At 45.4% G+C, this 27,365-nt stretch overlaps 1 protein-coding gene across 3 annotated transcripts in view; it reads left to right on the forward strand.

Moving 5' to 3' along the window:
• The window catches only part of NET1 (neuroepithelial cell transforming 1), a 65,003-nt gene that overhangs the window by 31,310 nt on the left and 6,328 nt on the right, over nucleotides 1–27,365 (forward strand). For 2 of the 3 annotated variants that reach the window (XM_085568772.1, XM_085568771.1), the window contains exons 3-6: nucleotides 4,325–4,384; nucleotides 24,535–24,642; nucleotides 26,444–26,611; nucleotides 27,300–27,362. In XM_085568772.1, the coding sequence (XP_085424898.1) occupies nucleotides 4,325–4,384; nucleotides 24,535–24,642; nucleotides 26,444–26,611; nucleotides 27,300–27,362 (399 nt within the window). Of the gene's footprint in view, nucleotides 1–4,324; nucleotides 4,385–19,380; nucleotides 19,522–24,534; nucleotides 24,643–26,443; nucleotides 26,612–27,299; nucleotides 27,363–27,365 lie in introns of those variants that run through there. The other variant, XM_021531047.4, reaches the window with a different exon arrangement.

Below are 27,365 nucleotides of genomic sequence, written 5' to 3' on the forward strand. Positions count from 1 at the left end.
GATGTGTTTTAGCCCTGGCATGGTGTGAAAAGAAAATGAGGGTTTTTTTTTTTTATTATTCCTTAAATGCAAAGAAAAAAATCTGGATTTTATTGGAGTGGAGAAGCTGCTCAGAGGGAATTTTTGGTCTTGTGAACTCTTTTTTTCCCATCCTTTATTTCTGAATTTATTTGTTTATTTATTTAGGAGCAGGTAGGGGAAGATTTCCCTTTGGAATTTCCCTCTGGAATTGTCTCTCCTTCAGGCACAGAGGCTTTTGAGGAATTCCAGCTCCTGGAATCCCATCCTAAAGCTCATTCCCATCATTTGCTGCCTTTGGAATTGCTGATCCCATCCTCAAACCTAAAAAATGTCCCTTCCCAAACCCAACCCCTGGAATTTGAGCACAACCAAACCCACAAATTCTCCTCAATTCAAATTTCGCTGAAGTTTGAAAACTTTCAGCTCCATTAAACCCAGATTTTTAATTCTCACTAAGCCTTTTAAAAATTAATTCTTTTAAATCTGAACATTTCGTGCTCTAACAACACAAACTAATTTTTTTTTTTTTTTTCTCCCCAAATATTCCTATGCCAGTCCTAAAAAATCCTCTTTTCATTGGATAATTTATGCAGAAGTTTGGCCAAAAGGCTGGAAAATGAACCTGGCTTGGGAAGAAATTTAAAATTCTAAGCCAGAATTTTCCATGTCTGCCAGAATGGGATGGATTTCTAGGGAATGATCAGTGCTTCTTCTATGTAATTCTAAATAAAAATTAAACCTCCTCTGACTGGAAGCAAAATTCCTCATGGAATGTTTCCCTTAATTTCATTTTATTCCCCTTCATTTGATTTTATCAAATTTCACTTTAATTTTTGCGGATTTATTTCTGGGAAATCGGAGCTTTGTGGATTTAATGATCCTAAAATCTCTAATTAAAGTTTCTGACTTCAGGTGGACAAAAAGCACCAAAAACCACTCAGATCCTTCCAAACCAAAATATTCTGGACTGAGGCGAAAAAGGAGAATTTAATTGGAATTATTTTCCAATTTCCAGTCATTGCTTCCAAAGAATTCCTGGAGCTTCCCTCAGAATCCTTGAAATTCCATTTAAAAAAAGCAAATTTTTTTTTTTATTTTTTTTTTTAATTTTCTGCTCTACAAAGCCCCTAAATTGGGTCTGGGGGGTTTCATAATTTTGGGAAAAGGAATTTTTTCCATAGGATTTGAGGGCTGGGAAAACAAGGAGTTTTCTACTTTAATAACTTTTGGAAAATTAATTTTTCCATTGAATTTGGGGGCCATGAGAAGGGAAATTTCCCACTTTAATAATTTTGGGAAAAGGAATTTTTCCCACAGGATTTGGGGACCATGAGAAGGGGAATGACCCTTTTAATAACCTGAGGAAAAAGAATTTTTTCCATAGGATTTGAGGGCTGGGAAAAAAAAAGGAATTTTCTACTTTAATAACTTTTGGAAAAGGAATTTTTTTCACAGGATTTGGGGACCATGAGAAGGAGAATTTATCCCTTTAATAACTTTGGGGAAAAGGAATTTTTTCTACACAATTTGGGGGCAGGGAAAAGGGAATTTTTCCCCTTTAATAACTTGGGGAAAAGGAATCTTTTCCACACAATTTGGGGACTGGAAGAAGGAGAATTTTCTGCTTTAGTAATTTTGGGAAAAGGAATTTTTTCCACAGGATTTTGGGACCATGAGAAGGGGAATTTATCCCTTTAATAACTTTGGGGAAAATATTTTTTTCCACACAATTTGGGGGCTGGGAAAAGGGAATTTTTCCCCTTTAATAACTTGGGGAAAAGGAATTTTTTCTACACAATTTGGGCACTGGAAGAAGGAGAATTTTCTGCTTCGGTAATTTTGGGAAAAGGAATTTTTTCCACAGGATTTGGGAGCTGGGAGAAGGGGAATGAGTGGGATCACGGATGGTGGAAGACCCAAAAATGGGACAAAAAACCCATTTTTTCAGTTGCTTTTCCATCCTGTGGCTCCAAATCTTTGGATTTGAGCCGTTTTCCCTGGATTTTTTTTTTTCTCTTCTGGCTCTGGAGTGCAATGTCTAAGATTTTATCCAGAATTAAATAATTGGGCAGAGGAAATGGGGCTGCAGCCAATGGAATCCTGAGTCTCGCCAGTTGAAAATCAACATTTTGGCCTCATTTTTGTGTCTGGAGCTTTATGGGAAAAAATTAAATCATCCACCCCATAAGGAAGCAATAAATCCCAAAAAATAAATCTTTCAAACATAAGGGGGGGTCTTTATTGCAGCTTTTTTTTTTCTCATAAAGAAATCCTGAAATCTTCATTTTTTTGGGGAAAAAACACCTAGAAAAAAATCCTAAAATCCTCTTTTTTTGGGGGGGAAAAACCACCTGGAAAAGTGTGGCCAGAGCAGGCTTGGAGAGAGAACCGAGCTGGAAGAATTCCCCGATCCCAAGGAAAAATAAAAAAGCTGGATTTGCATTTTTTCAAGGCTTTTCAGGGGTCTGGAAAAGGAGGGAGACAGAAATATGGGAATTTTTTCCTCTCTGCTTCAGCAAATCTGTCAGAGAAGGATTCACGTGAGAGTTGGGATCTTGTCTTTGCAAAATCAGGGAAAAAAAACCCAGAAAAATTGAAAAAAATGAGGAATTTTATCCTTGAATCCGAGCTGAGGAAAGAAAACAACAGCCAAATTGCAAAAAAAAACCAAAATATAATGAATTAGTGAGTGAATTTCTGTTAGACACCACCATGAGCTGGATTTATTTAATATCAAATAATAGCACGGTGTGGACAGATTTAAAATTATTAAATTTGTTATTAAATTATTGAAATACGTTGAAATTTGTTTGAAATTATTGAAATAAATTGAAATTCAAAGGATCGAGACAAAAAAGGAGAATTTAATTGGAATTCTCTTCCAATTCAAACCCAGTCAAAGAATTCCTGGAGCTTCCCGGAGAATCCTTGAAATTCCATGAAATCCTGAGGTGTTCTGAAATAAAATCCCAAAATATTTTCATTTTCCTTCATGAGCAACATTTTTTTTTAATTTTCTGCTCTACAAAGCCCCTTAATTGGGTTTGAGGGTTTCATAATTTTGGGAAAAGGAATTTTTTCCACGCAATTTGGGGATGGGAGAAGGGGAATTTTCCACTTAAATAAATTTTGGGGAAAAGGAATTTTTTCCACAGGATTTGGGGATGGGATAACAGCAATTTTCCACTTTAATACATTTTGGGAAAAGGAATTTTTTCTATGCAATTTGAGGATGGGAGAAGGGGAATTTTCCACTTAAGTAAATTTTGGGAAAAGGAATTTTTTCCACAGGATTTGGGGATGGGAGAACGGCAATTTTCCATTTTAATAAATCTATAGAAAAGGAATTTTTCCACAAGATTGGGGGATGGAAGAAGGGGAATTTTCCACTTTAATAAATTTTGGGAAAAGGAATCTTTTCACACAGTTTGGGGACTGGAAGAACGAGAATTCTTTAGTTCAATAATTTTTTGGGAAACGAACTTTTTCCACAGGTTTTGGGGGCTGCAAGAAGGGGAATTTTCCACTTAAATCAATTTAGGGAAAATTATTTTTTTCACACAGTTTGGGGGCTGGAAGAAGGAGAATTTTCCACTTGAATATTCCAGAAACAGTGGGAAATAACAGGAATCTCAGTGCAGATGCCTTTGATCATTATCCCAATGGTTCTGTTCTTGGGAAGGGAAAAAAGCTGAGAATTCCCAGGCCAAAAACCTCCTTTTTATCCCACAAAAATCTTGTTTTTTTTCACCACTCGCATTCCCAGCAGGAATTCTGCAGCCACAACTCCATGCTGGCCATTCCCAAAGGAATGGGAGATCCCAAAGCTCTCACACACAGCCAGAGATTTCCTAAATAATAATATAAATAGAAATAAATTAAAAATAAAAATCCTGAACTTCTGGATCCCTGGAATGTCCAAGGCCAGTTGGGAGCACCCTGGGACAGTGGAGGTGACAGATTTGGAACAGGATCCCAAAATCCCTTTCAATCCACACCATTCCAGGATTTTATGACTTTAAATAAATCCCAAATAATTTCCCAGTGGTCCCTGCTGCTGCCACTTCCTCCTTAAAAATAAAATTCCCATCCAGAATTAAAGGATGAGAAGCTTTTAAGACAAATAATTTAATTTCTAGGTGACAAACTTTATTGAATAACCAAAAAAAAAATTGCGTTCAACTTTTATTTTTTTAGTTCTTACACTTAGCTGGGCTTGTAAAAAAATGAAATATCTCCAGTTTACTGTATTCAAAATTACATTTCTGACCCCAAACCCATAATTTTGTTTGGTTTCTCCCAGAAGAGGAAGCGCCGAGAGAAGGACGACGACGCTGTCAGCCTGAGCAGCCTCGACTTTAAGGTACTGAAAATCAATTTACAACACCTAAAAATCAATTTATAACACTTAAAAATCAATTTACAACACCTGAAAATGAATTTACAACACCTGAAAATGAATTTACATTATTTCCAATCCCCTTTTTTGGCAATTTCTGTGGAGTTTTTTGGATTTTGAATTTCAGGTCGCGCCCAGCTGGGTTTGCTCCTCTCCCAATCCCAAATTCCAGACCCAGTCCAGGTTGGATGTGGTGTGAAATAAATGAGTTTCACCCACAGAATGTCACTTTTTGTGCCCTCCCACTGCAGCACTTTGTTTTCGTGGCGTTTCAAAATACATTCAAATATTTAAACACGCTTTCAGTGACGCCAGAGCTCTGCAAAAGCTGAAATTTTGGAGTTCTTTGAATAGAAATATTCATTAAAATTCTTTTTAGCTGCTGACCAGCTCAGCTTGCAATTTCCTTTGAGAATCTGAGGGCTCTCAAAAAACCTCTTTTTGTGTTCAATGCTCCTTTTTAATGGTGTTTTAGGCCGCAAAAACACCATTTTTAATATTTTAATAACATTTTTCCAATGCTCAAGGCCTCTGAGTCCTCCTCCCAACGCTGCTGCCTCAATCCCAAATTCCAACCCCACCCTGGGTTGGATTTTGGGTGAAATAAATGTATTTTCTCCACAAAATCAGCATTTTTTTCATGGGGCAGGAAGGCAAATTCTGCAAAGCCTCTTCAGATGTTGTTTTATTTTGATTTCAGTGCCCTGGGTGGGGGTGAGAACCAGCTGGACTGGCTGGGTGGGAAATTCTCCTTAAAGCTGCGGATTGAAGGGATTTACGGAGTCAGGTGGAGTTTTCCTGCTTTTCCGAGGGAAAAAATCCTATATTTGTATGAGGTGGAATTTTTCCTGATTTTCTTGGGAAAAAATTCCTACATTTGTGCTGAGGTGAAATTTTTCCTGATTTTCTTGGGGAAAATTCCTACATTTATCCTGAGGTGAAATTTTTCCTGATTTTCTTGGGGAAAATTCCTACATTTATCCTGAGATGAAATTTTTCCTGATTTTCTTGGGGAAAATTCCTATATTTGTACTGAGGTGAATTTTTTCCTGATTTTCTTGGGGAAAATTCCTACATTTGTGCTGAGGTGAAATTTTCCCTGATTTTCTGATGGAAAATTCCTATATTTGTACTGAGGTGAATTTTTTCCTGATTTTCTGAGGGAAAAAATCCCACATTTGTCCTGAGGTGACATTTTTCCTGATTTTCTTGGGGAAAAAATCCTACATTTGTCCTGAGGTGAAATTTTCCCTGATTTTCTGAGGGAAAAATTCCTTCATCCATCCTGAGGAGAGGATTTTCCTGCTTTTCTGAGGGAAAAATTCCTACATTTGTGCTGAGGTGAAATTTTTCCTGATTTTCTTGGGAAAAAATTCCTACATCCATCCTGGAGTGAGGCTTTTCCTGATTTTCTTGGGGAAAAAATCCCACATTTGTCCTGAGGTGACATTTTTCCTGATTTTCTTGGGAAAAAATTCCTACATTTGTCCTGAGGTGAAATTTTTCCTGATTTCCTTGGGGAAAAATTCCTACATCCTGGAGTGAGGCTTTTCCTGATTTTCTTGGGGAAAAAATCCCACATTTGTCCTGAGGTAAAGCTTTTCCTGATTTTCTGAGGGAAAAAATCCCACATTTGTCCCGAGGTGAAATTTTTCCTGATTTTCTGAGGGAAAAATTCCTACATTTGTCCTGAGGTGAAATTTTTCCTGATTTTCTGAGGGAAAAGTTCCTTCATCCATCCTGGGGTGAGGCTTTTCCTGTTTTTACGAGGGAAAAAAATTCCCACATTTGTCCTGAGGTGAAATTTTTCCTGATTTTCTGAGGGAAAAATTCCTTCATCCTTCCTGGGGTGAGGCTTTTCCTGCTTTTACGAGGGAAAAAAAATCCCACATTTGTCCTGAGGTGAAATTTTTCCTGATTTTCTGAGGGAAAAATTCCTTCATCCTTCCTGAGGTGAAGCTTTTCCTGAAATTTTTTTGAGGGAAAAACTCCTTCATCCCTCCCGAAATGAAACTTTTCCCGCTTTTTTGACAGAAAAATTCTTTCATCTGTCCTGAGGGAATGATTTTCCTTTTTTTTTTTTTCTCTCATTTGTCCTGAGGTGAAATTTTTCCTGATTTTCTGAAGGAGAAATTCCTTCATCCCTCCTGAAGGAGGTGAAGCTTTTCCTGATTTTCTTGGGGAAAACTCCCCATTTTCCATCTGTCTGTCCGCATGGGGACAGGGAGAGAAAAAGGAATTTTCCTGTTAATCACCCTTTAGTTGAAGCTTAACTAAGTGGGGTTTAAGGTTTATTAGGCTGAGATTAAAGGTGATTTACTGTGGGGCATTTCCTGTGTGACCTCATGACCAGGGCATCCTGCTGATGGCAGCTCATTTGCATTTCTGAATTAATTATTTCCTCTGAATTACTTTTTTTTCCTCCCGAATTATTTCTTCTTGATCATTTCTTCTTGATTATTTATTCTGCATTAATGATTCTGGACTATTTCTTCTTAATTATTCATTCAGAATTAAATATTCTGAATTATTTCTTCTGAATATTTTTTCTGAATTATTTATTCTGAATTGCTTATTCAGAATTAGTTTTGATGGATTGTTTATTCTGATTATTTCTTCTGGATTAATCTGAATTAATTATTCTGAAGAATTTTTTTGTTTATTCTGAATTAGTTCTGGATTATTCTGAATTAGCTCTTCTGGATTATTTCTTCTGAATAATTTCTTCTGAATTATTTCTTTGGAATTATTTCTTCAGAATTAATTATTCTGAATTATTTCTTCACAATTAATTATTCCCCTGGCATTGCTGGATCCTGCCCAGGCAAATTCTGGGTTTTGACCTCTCCAACCTGGATCTGTTCCAGGTCAGATCATCCTGAAATTCCAGGATAGGAACAGAGCAAAAAAATAAAAATAAAAATAAAAATAAAAATAAAAATAAAAATAAAAATAAAAATAAAAATAGAGGTTGTGACCCTCTGAACCTGATTTTTTTAGATTTGTTTTGTTCCTGAAGGAATTCTGGGTTCCTGATGCACTGGGAGTGTTCAGACAGGGAAATCTGCCCTAAGGGAGGAGGATTTTCTTATTTTCTTGTTAAAATACATGAATGGTGCTGCTGGAATTTTAATTTCCAGCCTTTTTGATCCCAGGATTTTTAAAGTTTCCAAATATTCCTGTCAGATTTCCCAAACTCACCACCAGCTCTTCTAAACCCCACTGAGCTGACCCCAAATTGTTCTTTCCTCTGCCTACATTTAACCAAAATAAATCCAAAACCTCAAATTTGGCTCCATCCCAGCCGAAATAAAATCACAAGAGAAAATCACAATAATTCAATCATGTACTGATCAAACCACATCTATTTTTAGCCCCTAATAAATTGATTTTCCAGGGTTTTTCTCTCGAAATCTCCAGCAAAAATGGGATTTCAGCTCCAGCAAATTCAGCTGAAAAATCCACAATTTGCCACCCTACCCCACATCCTTTTAAAATAAAGCTAAGGGGATTATTTCATTTTCAATTAATTGGGATCTTTATTTATTAATTGGAATTTATTTTGCTTTTATCAATTGGGATCTCTTTTATTAATTGGGATTTTTTTCTGAAAAGCTTCAGCAATGCTTTTTAAAGCTCCCATATCCAGATTATTCCCCACACTGGGAATTTGGGATTTGGAATGCTCAGGGGGATCATCCAGAGGCCTTTATTTATTTAGAAATAAAATTCATTTATTTCCTGATTCATTTCCTTGCTTTTCACTCAAAACCCATCCAGATCCAGCAGACCTTTGAGATTTCTGTTTCCAACCCTTCCAAATATTCCCAAAATCTCAGCAGGATTCCCTCAGCCTCTTGTGCCTCCTTTGGGGAGAAAATCAGGAATTTTCTCTGGGATCATGCCTAGAGCTGCTCTAGAATATAATTTATAACTGACTCTAAGAAATGGGAATGGAGAGCAGGAAATTCAGTTTTTCCTGCTTTAAAGCTGAATTATTTCTGCATTTCTGGTGATTTTGGGGTTGTTTGTGATCCCAAATCACCCCCATAACTGACTGTTAAAAAATAGGGAAAACTGGGCAGGAAATTCCGTTTTTCTGCTGGAATCCCTGCGTTTTGGGGTGATTTTGGGGCTGTTGGTGATTCCAAATTGTCCCCAAAACTGACTGTTAAAAAACTGGGAAAACTGGGCAGGAAATTCCGTTTTTCCTGCTTTAAAGCTAATTATTTCTCAGTGTCAAGTGAGTTTGGGGATGTTGATGATCCCAAATCACCCCCGTAATTTACTTTAACAACCATAGGAATGGAGGGCAGGAAATTCAGTTTTTCCTACTTTAATCTCTGCATTTCAGGTGAGTTTGGGGTTGTTTGTGATCCCAAATCGCCCCCAAAACTGACTGTAAAGAAACTGGGAAAATTGGGCAGGAAATTCCGTTTTTCTCCTTTAAAGCTGAATTATTTCTCCATTTCAGCTGAGTTTGGGGCTGTTGGTGATCCTGAGTCACCTCCATAATTTAATATAGCAACCATAGCAATGGAGGGCAGGAAATTCAGTTTTTCCAGCTTTAAAGCTGAATTATTTCTCCATTTCAGGTGAGTTTGGGGTTGTTTGTGATCCCAAATCACCCCCATAACTGACTATAAAGAAACTGGGAAAATTGGGCAGGAAATTCAGTTTTTCCTACTTTAATCTCTGCATTTCAGGTGATTTTGGGGTTCTTTGTGATCCCAAATCGCCCCCATAACTGACTGTTAAAAAATAGGGAAAACTGGGCAGGAAATTCCGTTTTTCTGCTGGAATCCCTGCGTTTTGGGTGATTTTGGGGCCGTGCAGGGAGGAAGCAGGATTGTGTTTTTTGCAGGGCTGGGTGTGGACCTTGACGGTTGTTAGCAACTCAATAAACACCCGCAGCGCCTGCCAGGGCAGAGACTCAACTTCCCCGAGGCAAAACGAGCAGAAAAACCCAAAATAAATCACTTTTTGGGTGATGTTTTCTCCTCGTGAGGATTTAGGGACAGGGAGGGAAGAGAAAATCTCAGGATCCTTTTACTGACCCCTCCTTTTACTGATCCTCTCCAAGTGTCCCTCACATTTCAGGGAGGTTTTCAGCCCGAATTTCCAACTTCTCCTGGAGCTGGAGGAGTTTTGGCAGCAGAATTGTGGAATGGTTTGGTTTGGGAAGAACCTTAAATCCATCTCAGGGAAAAAAAGGACCAGGTTGTGGTGATAAAGCTGGTGGGGACAACATCTCCAGGCAAGGCAGAAAACATTGATTTAATTCTTTTTAATGTGACAAAATAATTTTGGAAAGAGGAGAGCGGGAGGAAATCCTTGTTTCCACCAAATCCTGGATTCTTGCCTGTGCAGACCACGTGAAGCCATCAATGAGAGGCAGTCCATGACTAGAATCCTCACAGAAACCTCAAAAACCTTCTCATTCCTCCCAAAACCTTGTCATTCCTCCCCAAAATATTCATTCCTCACAAAACCTTGTCATTGCTCCCCAAGAATTTCTCATTCCTCCCCAAAATCTTGTAATTCTTCCCAAACATTCTCTGTCCTCCTCAAAATCTTCTCACTCCTCCCAAAAACCTTGCCATTCTTCCCAAAAACTTTCTCATCCCTCCTCAAAACCTTCTCATTTCTCCTCAAAATCTTCTCACTCCTCAGAATCTTGTCATTCTTCCCAAAACCCTCTCACTCCTCCTAAAAACCTTCTCATTCTTCCTCAAAATCTTGTAATTCTTCCCAAACCCCTCTCACACTCCTAAAAACCTTCTCATTCTTCTCAAACTTTCTCTTTCCACCCCAAAACCTGGTAATTCTCCCCAAAACCTTCTCATTCTTCTCAAAAACCTTCTCATTCATCCCAAAACCTTTTCATTCATCCCAAAACCTTCTCATTCTTCCCCAAAACCTTCTCATTCTTCCCAAAACCTTGAAATTCCTCCCCAAAACCTTCTCATTTCTCCTCAAAATCTTGTAATTCTTCCCAAAACCCTCTCACTCCTCCTAAAAACCTTCTCATTCTTCTAAAAAACTTTTCTTTCCTCCCCAAAACATTCTCATTCCTCTCAAAACTTAGTAATTCCTCCCAAAAATGTCATTTTCCCCAAAAACCTTCTCTTTCCTCCCCAAAACCTCGCAATTCTTCCCAAAACCTCATCAATATTCCCAAAACCCTTGTAATTCCTCCCAAAACCCCTTGGCTTCAGGCAGGGATAACCCAGCCTAAAAATCCTCCCCAAACACCACCAAAAAAAAGAGAAAAAAAACCCCAAACAAACCAAACCTTTTATTCCAGCATGACCCTCAAGCTTTCCAGAAACAACCAAAGCTCTCCTTGCCTCATCCCAAAAGTTTTTCTGGGAATTTTCTGGGCGTGTCCCATCCCTGCAGGAACGTGCCCGTGCATAAGGTACAAATTTGTGGTTGAAAATCGACTTTGATCCCGTCCAGCAGCTCCCAAAAACAGCTCCTGGCACGGGAGCTGCTCGCTCCATGAACCCCGGGGAAAAAAGGGATTTTGTGCTTCAATCCCTGGATTGGCTTTCGGATCCCTCCCTCCAAAATATTCCAGGGCGGATTTTGCCTTTCCTAAAGATTCCCAAGTGTTCCAGCATGGATTTTACCTTCCCTAAATATTCCAAAATATTCCAGGGCAGATTTTACCTTCCCTAAAGACTCCCAAATGTTCCAACATGGATTTTACTTTCCCTAAATATTCCAAAATGTTCAAGGGTGGATTTTACCTTTCCTAAAGACTCCCAAGTGTTCCAGCATGGATTTTACCTTCCCTAAATATTCCAAAATATTCCAGGGCGGATTTTACCTTCCCTAAAGACTTCCAAATGTTCCAGCATGGATTTTACCTTTCCTAAATATTCCCAAATGTTCAAGAGTGGATTTTACCTTACCTAAAGATTCCCAAATGTTCAGTGGTGGATTTTACATTTCCTAAAGATTCCCAAATGTTCAGTGGTGGATTTTACCTTCCCTAAATATTCCCAAAATATTCAAGGAGGGATTTTACTTTTCCTAAATATTCCCGAATGTTCCAGGGTGAATTTTACCTTTCCTAAATACTCCAAAATGCTCAAGGGTGGATTTTACCTTTCCTAAATATTCCCAAATGTTCCAGCATGGATTTTTCCTTTCCTAAATATTCCAAAATATTCAAGGAGAGATTTCATTTTTTCCTAAATATTCAAAAATGCTCGAGGGAGGATTTTACCTTTCCTAAATATTCCCAAATGTTCCAGCATGGATTTTTCCTTTCCTAAATATTCCAAAATATTCAAGGAGAGATTTCATTTTTCCTAAATATTCAAAAATGCTTGAGGGAGGATTTTACCTTTCCTAAATATTCCCAAATGTTCCAACATGGATTTTTCCTTTCCTAAAGACTCCCAAACGTTTAGTGTTAGGTTTTACCTTTCCTAAATATTCCCAAAATGTTCAAGAGTGGATTTTAGTTTTCGTAAATATTCCCAAATCGCTCACGGCTGGATTTCAGCCAAGTCAGAGTTGATTTTTTGGTGGCTGTTTAAAGGATTTAAGTGGCTACTAATTATAGTCAGCTCCCAGCATCCCAAAAAAACACTGGATTCCAGAGCAGCTCCTAAAGTTTTTGGATGACCCAATGGTCTCTGGTTGGGTCATCGCCTACTTTTGCTCATTTTCCAGAATCCTGCTCTGAATTTGTCTGGGAATAGAAATAGAAATAGAAATAGAAATAAATAGAAATAGAAATAGAAATAGAAATAGAAATAGAAATAGAAATAGAAATAGAAATAGAAATAGAAATAGAAATAGAAATAGAAATAGAAATAGAAATAGAAATAGCCAGGAGTGGAATGTTAAACACGGCTCGTGGCCTTGGCTCCGTGTCCCGCTGAACACGGACGGCAAAAGCCCCGGGTGGAAAATCCTATTTATCCCATCCTCGAGAGTTGTGCGCCTTCCACTAAAAATATCCCAGTAAAAATAGCTGGGAAGGGATGGTTTAGGTGGCTGGCAGTTCCTAGGAAATGGGATTTCAAACTGGAAACGGGGATGGACTGGATGATGGGGTTAAAATGTCCCAGGTTCCTGCTTGGAAGGACTGGAATCCTGATGGATTCCACCTTGCAGGATCTGGGAAAAGTGGATTTTACCTTTCCTGAAGATTCCTTTGGGGTCGTGAAGGAGCAGGAGCAGAGGGAAGCAGTTAATCCCTCGTAATCGTTTGGGTTTTTAGATCTCCATAATCCAAGGAGTCCTCTCCGACATCAACCTGAAGAAGGGCGAGTCTGAGTGCCAGTACTACATTGACAAGCTGGAATATTGGGAAAATTGGGAAAAAACACGGAGCAACACCCACCAGGCTCTGCAGTGCTCCAGCTCCAACCTTCTCCTCTCCAACCAGGAGCTTTGATTGCTGCCTCGTGGGTTAGGGATCACACGGAGCCATCCCAGAGCTGGGCTGGGATCCTCTGGCTCTGCTCCAGGGGACTCCCAGACGCCTGGTGTCCCTTGGTGGCCACCACAAACTGATGGAGCAGAGGCTGGGCAGAGCTAAAGAATAAATCAGGGATTTATGAAAGGATCTCCTCCATGGATCCACCTTGGGCAGCACCAGAGCCCAGCCAGGGCTGCAGCCAAATGAAGCAAAATGGTCCCAAAATGAACCCAAATGAACCAAAATGGTCCCAAAATGAACCAAAATGGCCCCAAAATGAACCCAAATGACCAAAAATGGTCCCAAAATGAACCCAAGATGAACCAAAATGGCCCCAAAATGAACCCAAATGAACCAAAATGGCCCCAAAATGAACCCAAGATGAACCAAACTGGTCCCAAAATGAACCCAAATGACCAAAAATGGTCCCAAAATGAACCCAAATGAACCAAAATGGTCCCAAAATGAACCCAAATGGTCCCAAAATGAGCCCAAATGAACCAAAATAGTCCCAAAATGAACCCAAATGACCCAAAATGGCCCCAAAATGAACCCAAATGAACCAAAATGGTCCAAAATGAACCCAAATGACCCAAACTGGCCCCAAAATGCACGAGCGCTCCCGGGGCTCTCCCTGGGATCAGTTCTGCTCCATTGGCACCTTGGAGTTCATTCCCATTCCAGCTCCAGCCCATCAGTCCCACCCTGCTTGTTTTTCTCTCTCCAGCCCACGCTGTTTGTGCTCCTGGGCTGAGGTTTGGATCATTTGTCCTTGGTGCCCAGCTGGAGCAGGAATTGTTTTGTGTCCCTGCTCTGTGCACAGAGCTCACCATCCCATCATGAGAAGCCCAGACCCACACACCAAAGCAGCTCAGAAATGAAAAATATAAAAACTAAAACCTGAGGCCTCATTTAGGATTCATGACCTGGCCAGACCAGGGTGCTCTGAGGATTCTCCTGCTGATGATGGGCTGAAAATCCCAATCCTGCTGGGATTTCTGTGCCTTCCTGCTGCTCCAACACCTCATTTCCTTGAGTTTTTCCAAGAGAAACGGCAGGATCAGGCTGGGTGTGTCCACCCTGGGCACATTTTCAGCTGTTCCTGCGTGGCCACACTTTGGCAACCCCTGGCATGAGGCAGATGCCAGGTGTCATTTGAATAATCCAGTATTTTTATCCCTAAAAACTTCCATCAGCCTGGCATTGCATGCTGGAATTTTAGAATTTGAATTTTTCTTCAGAATTCATCCTTCGTTAATCTCCAATTTATTGAACGATGCTTTGGGGCCAAAATAACAAATTGGCATGGCAATACCCTAGAGAGGATTTTTCTTTGGTGGCAGCTCTTCCAGGAATAAATTCCAGGAATGTCACAGGGATGAGGAAAACAGCTCTGTGGGAATGGAAGCAAGAGGAAAGCTGAGGGTTGGGTGATTCCCTGTCACTCCAACGATTTGATAGCAGGAAAGGAATCACCGAGGGATTTTGCTCCTGGAAATTCAAATCTCCATGGGAATGCAGGCCGGGAGTGCTGTGGGTACCCCCTGGCAGGAGAGCAGGAAGAACTCTGGTTTCCACGTTTCCATGGCTGCGTTCCCGAGGCTCCTGGAAGGACGGGGAGCACTGGGAGATCTCTCGGATGGAAGGATGTGTCCCGAGCTGAAGCTGGGTTTACAGAAAATCCATCCAGCTGGGTCCTTGCTCCTTCCTTTTCCCACATTTTGGCTTTTATCCGAGCATTCCCAAGCTGCACGGCCTCCTTCAGGATGGGTTGGCATCTCAGTGAACTCCAGGCAATTTAAGATATTCCCTCTTCCACAGCAGAAGCGGAGCAGAGGCAGGTGAGGAACGTCCCGAGCCACGCTGGGGACGTGATCCTGGGAAAGGTTCTTGGAGCTGTCCTTGGGCACGTCCCAGCCTGGCTGTCTGCAGCCTCCTCCTGGCTTGTGGCCTTCCCTGTCAGTTCATCCCTTGGGATGGATTAATGGTCATCATCTCCAGCACTTGGGATGGATTTATGGTGATCCTGTCCATCACCGAGGATGGATTTATGGTGATCGTGTCCATCCCTTGGATGAGTTTGTGGTGCCCATCTTCATCCCTTGGGATGAATTTATGGTGCTTGTGTCCATCACCAAGGATGGCTTTATGGTCATCATCTCCAACCTTTGGGATGGATTTATGGTGATCCTGTCCATCACCAAGGACGGATTTGTGGTGCCCATCTTCATTATTTGAGATGAATTTATGGTGCTCGTGTCCATCACCAAGGATGGATTTTGGTTCTCATCTCCATCCCTTGGGTTGGATTTTTGGTGCCCATATTCATTATTTGAGATGAATTTATGGTGCTCGTGTCCATCACCAAGGATGGATTTGTGGTTCTCATCTCCATCCCTTGGGTTGGATTTTTGGTGATCGTGTCCATCCCTTGGGATGGATTTTTGGTGCCCATCTTCATTATTTGAGATGAATTTATGGTGCTCATGTCCATCACCAAGGATGGATTTGTGATTCTCAACTCCATCTCTTGGATGGATTTTTGGTGATGGTGTCCATCCCTTGGATGGGTTTGTGGTTCTCATCTCCATCTCTTGGATGGATTTTTGGTGATGGTGTCCATCCCTTGGATGGGTTTGTGGTTCTCATCTCCATCCCTTGGGATGGATTTATGGTGCTTGTTTCCATCCCTTGGATGGGATTATGGTGATCGTGTCCATCCCTTGGGATGGGTTTATGGTGTTTGTCTTCATCACTCAGGATGGATTTATGGTGATCATCACTCACGATGGGTTTATGGTGCTCACGCCCATCCCTTGGGGTGGATTTATGGTGCCCATCTCCACCTCTTTGGATGGATTTATGGCGATCATCACTCAAGATGGGTTTATGGTGCTCATGTCCATCACCTGGGATGGATTTGTGGTTCTCATCTCCATCCCTTGGATGGATTTTTGGTGTTTGTCTCCATCCTTCAGGATGGATTTATGGTGCTCACGTCCACCATTTGGGATGGATTTATGATAATCATCTGTATCCCTCAGGATGGATTTATGATCATCTCCATCCATTGGGACGGGTTTATGGTGCTCATCTCCATCCCTTGGGATGGATGTTTGGTGTTTATCTCCATCCCTTGGGTGGGTTTTTGGCGCCCATCTCCATCCCTTGGGATGGATGTTTGGTGTTTATCTCCATCCCTTGGGATGGGTTTGTGGTCATCTCCATCCCTTGGGATGGATGTTTGGTGTTTATCTCCATCCCTTGGATGGGTTTATGATCATCTCCATCCCTTGGGATGGATGTTTGGTGTTTATCTCCATCCCTTGGGTGGGTTTATGGCGCCCATCTCCATCCCTTGGGATGGATGTTTGGTGTTTATCTCCATCCCTTGGGATGGGTTTGTGGTCATCTCCATCCCTTGGGATGGATGTTTGGTGTTTATCTCCATCCCTTGGATGGGTTTATGATCATCTCCATCCCTTGGGATGGATGTTTGGTGTTTATCTCCATCCCTTGGGTGGGTTTATGGCGCCCATCTCCATCCCTTGGGATGGATGTTTGGTGTTTATCTCCATCCCTTGGATGGGTTTATGATCATCTCCATCCCTTGGATGGGTTTATGGCGCTCATCTCCATCCCTTGGGATGGATTTGTGATCATGTCCATCCCTTGGGATGGATGTTTGGTGTTTATCTCCATCCCTTGGGTGGGTTTATGGCGCTCATCTCCACCGCTCAGGACAGATTTTCCCCAAAACTGTCATTGATGACCTGTAGAGATCCACCTGCCCCCCAGACACCATCCCACCCCGGAGTGGCCCGGCTCCTGGGCGCGTTGGTGGCTCCCAGGCCCTCTCCAAAGGCAGGGCACGTCCCAGGACACCAACCCCTCTGCCTGGCCCCACCATCCAGGAGCGTGTCACCCTCACCTGCCCAGGTGTCACCACAGAGCCAGGGATCACCGAGGACAGCTCAACCCCGCGCCACCAAGTGCCACCAAGTGCCACCAAGTGCCACCAAGCACCTGGGGTGGCAGCAGGAGGAGCTTTGGCACCCGGGGACACAGCAGGAGAACTCCCGAACCTTCGGCCTGAGTTTGACACGGCTCGGAGCTCGGGTTTTAGGAGAAATTTTAACCTCTAAAAAAATATCAATTCGAGGGAGGGCTCGTCTGCTCTTTGGGGTTAAAAATAGCGGATTTCGGTAATGCAGGAAAGCGTTTTTGTGTCCGGAAGAGTCAGTCCGTCCTTTCAGCAAGTGCAGACTCGGTGGATCCTGAATTTCTGGGAATCCTCCATGTCCCAGCAGTGCATGGCAGAGGTTAAGTGGCTGCAGATTTGCTGAGAGAAGCAAACAAAGCCAAAAATGAGAAATCCAGGGGGAGGGGACAGCAGGATTTTCCTTTTTCTCTTCCTCCTGACTCTGAAAACAAAAAATAAATAAAAAATCGCTGTTTGCAAACCTCCTGCTGGAACCCACCCCAAATTTCTCCCCTTGAAGCGGCAGCTTGGTCAGCACAGGTAGGCAGCCAAATCAAGTTTATTTTTACCAGCACAAGCAAGCTTTTATTTCAGAGGTTTGCAGCAGTGCCAGGAATAAAAGGACTTGAGCAAACAAACAGAAAATAGAAAATCCAAACCCTTTGCAGCTCCAGCCAGGCCTGCCGAGACAGGCTCCCCTGGGAGACGGGGGGAGAGGCTCAGCCCAGCCCCAGAGCTGTGCCAGCACAGCTTTAAAGCTCAGAGCACACTTAAAAGCACAGGTCTAGACACGAATTATTATTATTTTTTTAAAAAACATTTTGCAGCAGCAAAGGTTTTATATACTCCAGCGTTGGCAAGGAGAGCTGCTGTTAAAAGGAGGTTGTCCCGCCAGGCTGGAAGTGCCAGGAAAAAACGCTAAAAATGAGGGGGGGAAAAAAATCAAAGATATGCTTGGCTTTGTGGGATGGGACAGAGTCTTTGCCCTCCTTGCAGCAGAGTCTCTTGGTGCTGTTTTTCACAGAATCCCGGGATGGGTGAGGCTGGAAAGGAGCCCAGGGGGTGACGGTGCCACTCATCCCAGGGCACAGGGCAGGGTCCGGTGCCTCGGGAATGTCCCCAGGGAGGGACTCGGGCCCTGCCCAGGGCAGAAGTTCTGCCCCTCACTTTGGGAAGGACATTGAGAGCTCGGCACATCCCGAGGGAGAGGGGCTGAGGGAGCTGGGGGTGCTCAGCCTGGAGAAAAGGACACTCAGGGCTGGCCCCATCGCTCCCACAGCTCCTGGAAGGTGCCTGTGCCCAGCTGGGCTGGGCTCTGGCTCCAGGCAGCCCTGACACAACCAGAGCACACAGCCTCAAGCTGTGCCCAGGGAAATCCAGGTGGGAGAGCAGGAAAAAGCTTTTCCAGAAAGGTGCTGAAGCTCTGGGATGGCGGCCCGGGGAGGTGGTGGAGTCACCAGGCCTGGATGTGTTTGAAAAGCCTGGATGTGGCACTGGGTGCCAGGATCTCGATGCTCCTGGAGCTCTCTCCCAGCTCAGTCATTCTGCGAGTTCTGCCCCACATCCAGGGGGAATTCCTGGGCTCAGCCCCTGCCCGTTCCCCTGGTGCCAGCGCTGGGCCCGGAGCAGAGCTGCTCCATCCTCTGGAAGCTCCCTGTGGACGTGGATCCCCATGGATGGGGTCCCTCAGCCATGTCCCCTCTGCCCCTCCTGGGCACGGAGATGCTGCAAGCCCTGAGCCATCCCCACATCCCTCCTGTCCTGAGCAGCCACAGCTGCACGCAGCACTCAGAGGAACGAGCAGGAGCGTTTTTTTGGGGGGAGAGATTTTTTTGGGAGAATTCCGCACGAATTTGGGGCTCCGGGAGGGTCCGCAGTGCCGCGGGGGGCGTGGCTTTGGCGTTGATGGGCGTGGTTTGATGATGAGGGGGCGTGGCTTTAGCATTGATGGACGTGTTTAGTGTGGAGGGGGCGTGGCTTTGGCGTTGAGGGGCGTGGTTTAGTGTGGAGGGGGCGTGGCTTTGGCATTGATTAACGTGGTTTAGTGTGGAGGGGCGTGGCCTTGGCATTGATGGACGTGGTTTAGTGTGGAGGGGGCGTGGCCTTGGCATTGATGGACGTGGTTTAGTGTGGAGGGGGCGTGGCTTTGGCATTGACGTGGTTTAGTGTGGAGGGGGCGTGGCTTTGGCATTGATGGACGTGGTTTAGTGTGGAGGGGGCGTGGCTTTGGCATTGATTTGCGTTGCTTTGGTATTGAGGGGTGTGGTTTAGTGTGGAGGGGGCGTGGTTTTGGCCTTGAGGGGCGTGGTTTAGCGCGGAGGGGGCGTGGCTTTGGCATTGATGGACGTGGTTTAGCATGGGGGCGTGGCTTTGGCATTGATGGACGTGGTTTTATCGCGGAGGGGGCGTGGCTTAGCGCGGAGGGGTCAATGCTTTGCCATTGAGGGGGTGTGGCTTTGACGCTGAGTGGGCGTGGCTCGCCGCGGTGGCCCCGCCCCCCGCGGTGACCCCCCGGCCGCGGCGCGCGCCGCGCGCAGAGCGCGATGAGCGCGGGCTGAGGGCGGGTCGGGCGCTGCCGCGGCCATGGTGGCGCACGACGAGCTCGGCGGGCTGCTGCCCATCAAAAGGACTATCCGCGTCATCGACGCGCAGAACCAGCACTTCAGGGAGCAGGAGGTGAGCGGGACGGGGCTGCAGAGGGGCGGGAATGGGAGAGTGGGGAGGGGGAGCCCCCTCAGCTTCGCGCCTGAGGGGAGGGGGCGAGCCGGGCAGAGCGCGGGGCAGCCAGCGGTTCAAAAAACTATCTCTACATATCCATGTTTAACTCCATCTCTGTGTATACTTATATTTTATGTGGCTGGCTTTATTTATTTATTTATTTATTCGGTATGGTTAAGCTCACAGCCCCCAAAGACTGGGACCAGGCAGCCAGAACCGTATTTATTTATTTATTTGTTTATTTATTTATTTATTCGGTATGGTTAAGCTCACAGCCCCCAAAGACTGGGACCAGGCAGCCAGAACTTTATTTATTTATTTATTTATTTATTTATTTATTTATTCGGTATGGTTAAGCTCACAGCCCCCAAAGACTGGGACCAGGCAGCCAGAACCGTATTTATTTATTTATTTATTTATTTACTTATTTATTTATTTATTCGATATGGTTAAGCTCACAGCCCCCAAAGACTGGGACCAGGCAGCCAGAACCGTATTTATTTATTTATTTATTTATTCGATATGGTTAAGCTCACAGCCCCCAAAGACTGGGACCAGGCAGCCAGAACCTTATTTATTTATTTATTTATTTATTTATTTATTTATTTATTGGGTATGGTTAAGCTCACAGCCCCCAAAGACTGGGACCAGGCAGCCAGAACCGTGTTTGTTTGTTTATTTATTTATTTAATTAATTAATTAATTAATTATTGTTTCGGTATGGTTAAGCTCACAGCCCCCAGTGACTGGGACCAGGCGTCGGCGCCTCACCCGGCGATTTATAAACTGTATATGTGTTTAAATCCATGTATATGTCCGTATCTTTTTATATGCATATGTATACACTTTGTACACATATATATACGTTACAGATATATAGATAGATAGGTATATGTATATATTTAAGCTCACAGCCCCCAAAGCCTGAGCCAAAACCAATCTCGGTCTCTCACCTGACCCCGCTCCCCCCCAGGTGCCTTTTCATTAAAAATTCGCCTGTTTTCATTTGGAAATCGCCTCTTTCCATTAAAAAGTCGCTCGCCTCTCAGCGCTCTTTCCACTGACAGGATTTTTCTTAATTAGGTGCTGTTTGTTTTGCTGCTTAAACCTTCGCAAAAGCCCTGGTGGGGTTTGCGGGGCTGGTTTGTTGGATGGCAGTATTGTTGTTTTTATGGCGTGGCGTTATTGCAGGTGGCAATAATTGCGACAGGAGCAAAAGTTCAGCAGCCAGGTAGGGCCCGGCTGCCTTGGGCTGGGTTTATTGCTCAGATTAGTGGCGAGATGAGGTGGAAAAGTTTAAAAAAAAAAGAAAAAAAAGGCGTTTCCAGACATGCTGAGGTTCGAGGGCTCAGCGCCGAGTCACCAACCTCAGCAAATCCCGGCTTGGCGACAACCAAACTTGGGCAATCTCATTGTGCAAAAGGGAAACCAGATGTTGGGGGAGAAAGAACAGAAAGCAGAGCTCTGGGCTGGGGAGTCAATCGCCTCGAATTGTGAATTCTGAAAGGGAGCCAACACCTCTGTCTGAGCCGCAGTCCACTCGGGAATGGGCTGTTGGGTTTGGGAAAGGTCTGATGGTTCAGCCTGAGGCTCGGCAAGCCCCCGTGCCATGGAGGTGGTCAGGTGGTTGGTGATTTCTGGCAGGAATTATTCAGGCTGCTGACTAAAATGCCATTTTTTGCTGAATTGGCTGGGTAGGAAAACTTTTCGTCACGCGTGGTTTTGCCGTTGCTCACCGTGTTTGTGTGGGGCTGGTGTGAACTGTGTGCCGCACGTAGGAATTGCACTCGAGCAAGGGATCCTTGTAAAAACCACTTATTATTATTACCCACTATTATAGCCACTTAATTATTACCCAGCACAGGGGAAAGGTTGTGGGCGTGCTGCCGGAGAGGAAAAAAAAAAATATCCTTGCTCAAAAGTACAGCCCGGTTTTCTTTCCAGCAAGGTGCAATCTTTTCATGAGTTAACCTGCACTTAGAAGCACTTGAAGGGATTTCAGGGGTGTGAAATCTCTCCTGGCACGAAAATAGCTTTAGTGGATGTATGAATTCACTTTAAATAAAGAGTTCTCTGGAAAAAAACATATTTCCTGATGGAGCTGTTTGACCCCGCTGGGCTTTTAATAATTTGCGAGTGCTGTAACACCCGTGGATTGTTTCAGAAACCTCCCAGACTTTCTTGTAATCTGGCTCCTGTGAGGCGTGGAGACAGGAGAGTCATTGTTTGCCAGTACAGAGCTATAAAAAAGCCCCTCCTGAGCCCGGGTTATCCGCAGCATGAGCCCGTGAGCCCGGGCTGAAGCACAGAGCTCAGCCGAGGGCAGCTTCCAGCACAGGGGGTTGATTTTCCTCCTCCCTGCTCTGGATCAAACCACCTTCAGCAGGACAAAAACCACCAGATGGGGTTTTTTTTTATTTTTTTTTGGCAGTCGGGCCGTGTCTGAGGAGCGCTCAGGCACAAAGCGGGAATTTAGTTATTATTATTATTTTTTTTTCTCCTCTTTTAAGAGAGGGGAAAATGGCATTTTGCTGAGCTGAACGCAGGAATTCCTGCTGCCAGCCCTTGGGCACGTGCACGTGTCACTTCAGCCGGGCACAGATGTGCTGGGAAGGCATTCCCACATTCCCGCATTCCCTCATTCCCACATTCCCACATTCCCTCATTCCCTCATTCCCTCATTCCCACATTCCCACATTCCCACATTCCCGCATTCCCTCATTCCCACATTCCCTCATTCCCTCATCCCCACATTCCCTCATTCCCACATTCCCACATTCCCACATTCCCGCATTCCCTCATTCCCACATTCCCTCATTCCCTCATCCCCACATTCCCTCATTCCCACATTCCCACATTCCCGCATTCCCTCATTCCCACATTCCCTCATTCCCTCATCCCCACATTCCCTCATTCCCACATTCCCTCATTCCCTCATTCCCGCATTCCCACATTCCCTCATCCCCACATTCCCTCATCCCCACATTCCCTCATTCCCTCATCCCCACATTCCCACATTCCCACATTCCCACATTCCCTCATTCCCTCATTCCCTCATTCCCACATTCCCTCATTCCCACATTCCACATTCCCACATTCCCACATTCCCACATTCCCGCACGGCCCAGGGCTGCCGGGCTGTCACTGGATCTCCCATCGCTGACCCTTCACCAGTGACCTCTCGGGAGCCTCCCCACGCCTTGAGGTTTCTTGCTTTTCATTTTCAGCGCCACATTTTGCTTTTCCAGGTTATTTTTATCCCCGGCCTTGCCGGACTTTCCGAGCTTCTCTTGACCCACGTCCCTTTATTTATCCATCCTGCACTTTCTAGAGGAAAACACCTCCCTTTTCTGCCACTCGGAAGCATCTGCAATAAATTAAACCTTCCTTGTTGTCTTTGAGCCTGGCCTGACTTTCCAACCTTCTCCTGACTGTCCCTGTCTGGAGCTCAGTGGAGAAGTTCCTGGTGTCCCACTTGGAGTTCCTGGTGTCCCACTTAAACCCAGCTGAGGACCGAGGACACTTTTACTCTTTTTTTACTTTTTCTCTATTTTTATGGTACCCTCCTAGCTCTGACATTCCCCAAACGCTTACAGCACAGCTCTGTGCTGTGCCAAGAGCTCTTTTCTTCCTGCACGGCTCATAAATTGTTTCTTTTCATGTTCCCCCCCTGCAAGTTTGAAGGCTGAGCTCAGGGTGAGCTCACCTCCTCCTCCTCCTCCTCCTCCTCCTCCTCCTCCTCCTCTATTGCCCAACACTGGGGTCGAGTTGCTGAAATCCGATCTTACACACTCACACACACACACTCACATTCATGACTGGAATCCAGCTCTCAGTGTTCCTCTTCCCCCTTTTTTTAAATTTTGTTTTCAACATTTTGTCACTTCTGAGCGAAGGGTTTGGCTGGGCTGGGAATGGAAACAGCCCATTGCTCGTCCTCAGCACCTCCACAGCCTCTCTGCCTTTTGAGAGAGTACAAATTCAACAATAATTAACCCGTTTTCACCGAGATGAACCCATTTTGAGGCTGTTCTGCTTCCTTGTCCTGGTCGAGCTTGGTGCTGAGCAGTCTCCTGAGGATGAGTCACGTCCAGCCCTGTCTGTGCCAGACGTTTGGGAGCACCAGGACAATCCTGCAGCCTTTTCCAGGCTTAACTCGGAGCCCTTCTCTTCCCAGCTTCCCCCTGTGCACACCTTTCCTGCCCAGCCCTCACCACACAATATTTTTGATGTCAAACACGTCGAGTTGCCAACAGAATTTCCAAAAGCGAAGCAGCAGGAGCTTTCCAGGGGCGTTTCCTCTTTCTTGGCAGCCTTTGGGTCGGGACAGACTGGAGCTCCGGGCAGGGATTAGCGGTGGAGAAAAGCAGAAGCTCCAACTTTCAAATCTAAACAACGTGTCAGAAAAATTGCAGTCATTGCAGGGGGTGGGGGAGAGCAGGAGGAGGAGGAAACTCTGCAAACTGAAGGATTTCAGCTTTATCTGCGTGCGTGTCCCTCGCAGGAATGTTCAGCTTGGGGTTGTTTGCTGGTTGTTAAAGGAGCTGCCGAGGCTGTGCTGGGCCCCCACTGCCGCCCTGCTCTCCAAAATCAAATGGACAAACACATTCTTTCCCCAGAGGAAAAGATGAGAAAATGGAGAAGCAGATCCCAGCTCCATCTTTAGCTGCCGCAGAGTGTCGGAGAACACTTTAATCTATTTCTGTTCAAAGCTCCTGCTGGAGCCCTATTTTAAATTCTCACTGATGTTCTCTCACCTCTTTTAACACCGGGCAAAAACCTCTGCAGTTTAATTGCTGCCTGAAAGTTCAGACAAATATTTATAGCCTTGAAAGATGAATGGCTGCTTCCAAACACTCTCTCCTTGCTGTGTTTGCCACTCCTTAAGTGGGTTTGTGCTTTTAGGAGCTGCCTGAGAAAATTTCGGAGGGAGGCACAGCCAGGACAATTTGTTGTCTGCTTGCTTTGCAGGAGCCCAGCACCAAACGGGTCCGGCCTTTAGCACGAGTGACCTCGCTGGCAAACCTGATCTCTCCTGTCAGAAATGGGGCAGTTCGACGCTTTGGGCAGACAATCCAGGTGAAAACAGTCAGACCTGGAGATCTGGGCAAGGGGTGGGGTGGGTGGGGTGACACAGGCACCCGAGGGACTGGGTGGATGGGGTGACACAAACAGGCACCCGAGGGATTGGGTGGATGGGGTGACACAAACAGGCACCCAAGGGATTTTTTTTGGATGGGGTGACACAGGCACCTAAGGGATTTTTTTTGGATGGGGTGACACAAACAGGCACCCAAGGGATTGGGTGGATGGGTGACACAGGCACCCGAGGGATTGGGTGGATGGGGTGACACAAACAGGCACCCAAGGGATTGGGTGGATGGGTGACACAAACAGGCACCCAAGGGATTGGGTGGATGGGTGACACAAACAGGCACCCAAGGGATTGGGTGGATGGGTGACACAGGCACCCAAGGGATTGAGTGGATGGGTGACACAAACAGGCACCCAAGGGATTGGGTGGATGGGTGACACAAACAGGCACCCAAGGGATTGAGTGGATGGGGTGACACAGGCACCCGAGGGGTTGGGTGGATGGGGTGACACAGGCACCCAAGGGATTTTTTTTGGATGGGGTGACACAAACAGGCACCCAAGGGATTGGGTGGATGAGGTGACACAAACAGGCACCCAAGGGATTTTTTGGATGGGGTGACACAGGCACCCAAGGGATTGGGTGGATGGGGTGACACAAACAGGCACCCAAGGGATTGGGTGGGTGGGTGACACAGGCACCCAAGGGATTGGGTGGGTGGGGTGACACAAACAGGCACCCAAGGGATTTTTTTTGGATGGGGTGACACAAACAGGCACCCAAGGGATTGGGTGGATGGGGTGACACAGGCACCTAAGGGATTTTTTTTGGATGGGGTGACACAAACAGGCACCCAAGGGATTGGGTGGATGGGTGACACAGGCACCCGAGGGATTGGGTGGATGGGGTGACACAAACAGGCACCCAAGGGATTGGGTGGATGGGGTGACACAGGCACCCGAGGGATTGGGTGGATGGGGTGACACAAACAGGCACCCGAGGGATTGGGTGGATGGGGTGACACAAACAGGCACCCAAGGGATTTTTTTTGGATGGGGTGACACAGGCACCCAAGGGATTTTTTTTGGATGGGGTGACACAAACAGGCACCCAAGGGATTTTTTTTTGATGGGGTGACACAGGCACCCTGTTTTGAGGCATCTCTTGGAGCTCTGTGTGAACTTCCTTGGCCTTGGGGGTAGAAAGTGCCACCTCAGGAGTGCCCAGCTATAAAGTGCTGTACAAACAGGTTCAACAGTAAATAAAATCAACTGCTTCAGATAAAGAGCTGATCAACTGCCCCGGGCCTGGGCACACGTGTGCTGCAGCATGCTGAGGGCTGACCCTGCTGCCCAGCACTGGCACAGCAGTGTTTGCCAAGGAGCTCTGTGCTCACACCTGCAGATAACAGCACGTCAGGGCTTTAGGAACCTTGCAAAAACACCAGGGCAAGGTTCGAGTGGCTTCTCATTAACCTCTTAGAGCAAGAGTTACGATCCTCGTTTATTTACTTCCTCGTGCCTTGGAAATAAAGCCAAGCTTTGCTTTGCCCATCTTCCTCCCCAGCGTATCAGTGCAGGGAGAGGGGCGTGGAAAACCTTGCCAGGCTTTCTCAGCAGCTTGATTAAAGCTTTCCTTTATCTGAGGAAAAGTGTCTGGGTGTGTTTTCCGGCCCTGGATAACCCAGGAGGATGAAGGGTTGGGATGGATAATGTAATTCTCCTGAAATGTTGGCTCTCCACGTTTGTTTATAGTATTTTTCTTTTTTTTTTTTAATCCCTGCAGTCGTTCACCCTTCGCAGCGACAGCAAATCCCCCGGCTGTGCCCAGAAGTCATGCAGCAGGTCTGCTGCTCCTACCCCTCCCAAGAGAAGGAGCAGCGTCCTTTGGTCTGAAATGTTGGATGTCAACACGAAAGAATCCCTGAGCACCAAAGAAATCAAGCGCCAGGAGGTAACTGCCCACGGAAAACGGGACTGGGAGCAGCACCGAGGCCTTTTGTCCCTTCCCTTTGGGGCAGGGCCTGCATCTCCCTGTGCACCTAAACCTCAGATTCACGTCTCCATCAGCCGTGGGAAAAGGTGGATTCCACTCTGGAATTCATCTCCCCAGTGTGACCCTTTGGAGATGCCAAACTTTCCACGGCATTCCCGCAATCCCCGCCCCGCTGGCTGCTCTGCAGCTGCCCCAACCTCAGGTTCCTCGCAGAGCCAGCTGTCTTTCTCCTAAAGCTCCTGACCATTGGTTGGAAGCCAGGCAGCGAGGCCTTGGCTTGCCTTTTTCCTGGAGATCTTGGACAAATCTTCTGGAGACGGCACAGGAGCTGCCGGAAGCCGCCTGGGGTTTGACCTCTGCGGTTTCGGGGGCGTTGCGTTGGCTAAAAGCAGCGATTGAAAAGGATCTAGTATTGACCTTGGCTCGTGCAGGGGCCATCGGGGCTTTCACTCAGGTGGAGGCAAAGCTGCTTTCTCAGGGCTTGCAGAGCAGATTTCCTCGGGGTTGGCGTGCCCGGGTGCCACCGAGGGACCGGGGTGGCCAAAGGCCCATTGAGGGCAGGCTGTCCATCACGGGAGCTGAAAGGCTCTTTCTGAGGAAGACTGGAACTCCAGATGACTCTGATGCTTTATCCCCTTCCTCCCAGGCCATCTACGAAATGTCCAGGGGAGAGCAGGACCTGATTGAAGACCTGAAGCTGGCCAGAAAGGTG

Source organism: Lonchura striata, chromosome 1A, assembly GCF_050655825.1.
Source record: "Lonchura striata isolate lonStrDom1 chromosome 1A, ASM5065582v1, whole genome shotgun sequence".
Taxonomy (NCBI): Eukaryota; Metazoa; Chordata; class Aves; order Passeriformes; family Estrildidae; genus Lonchura; species Lonchura striata.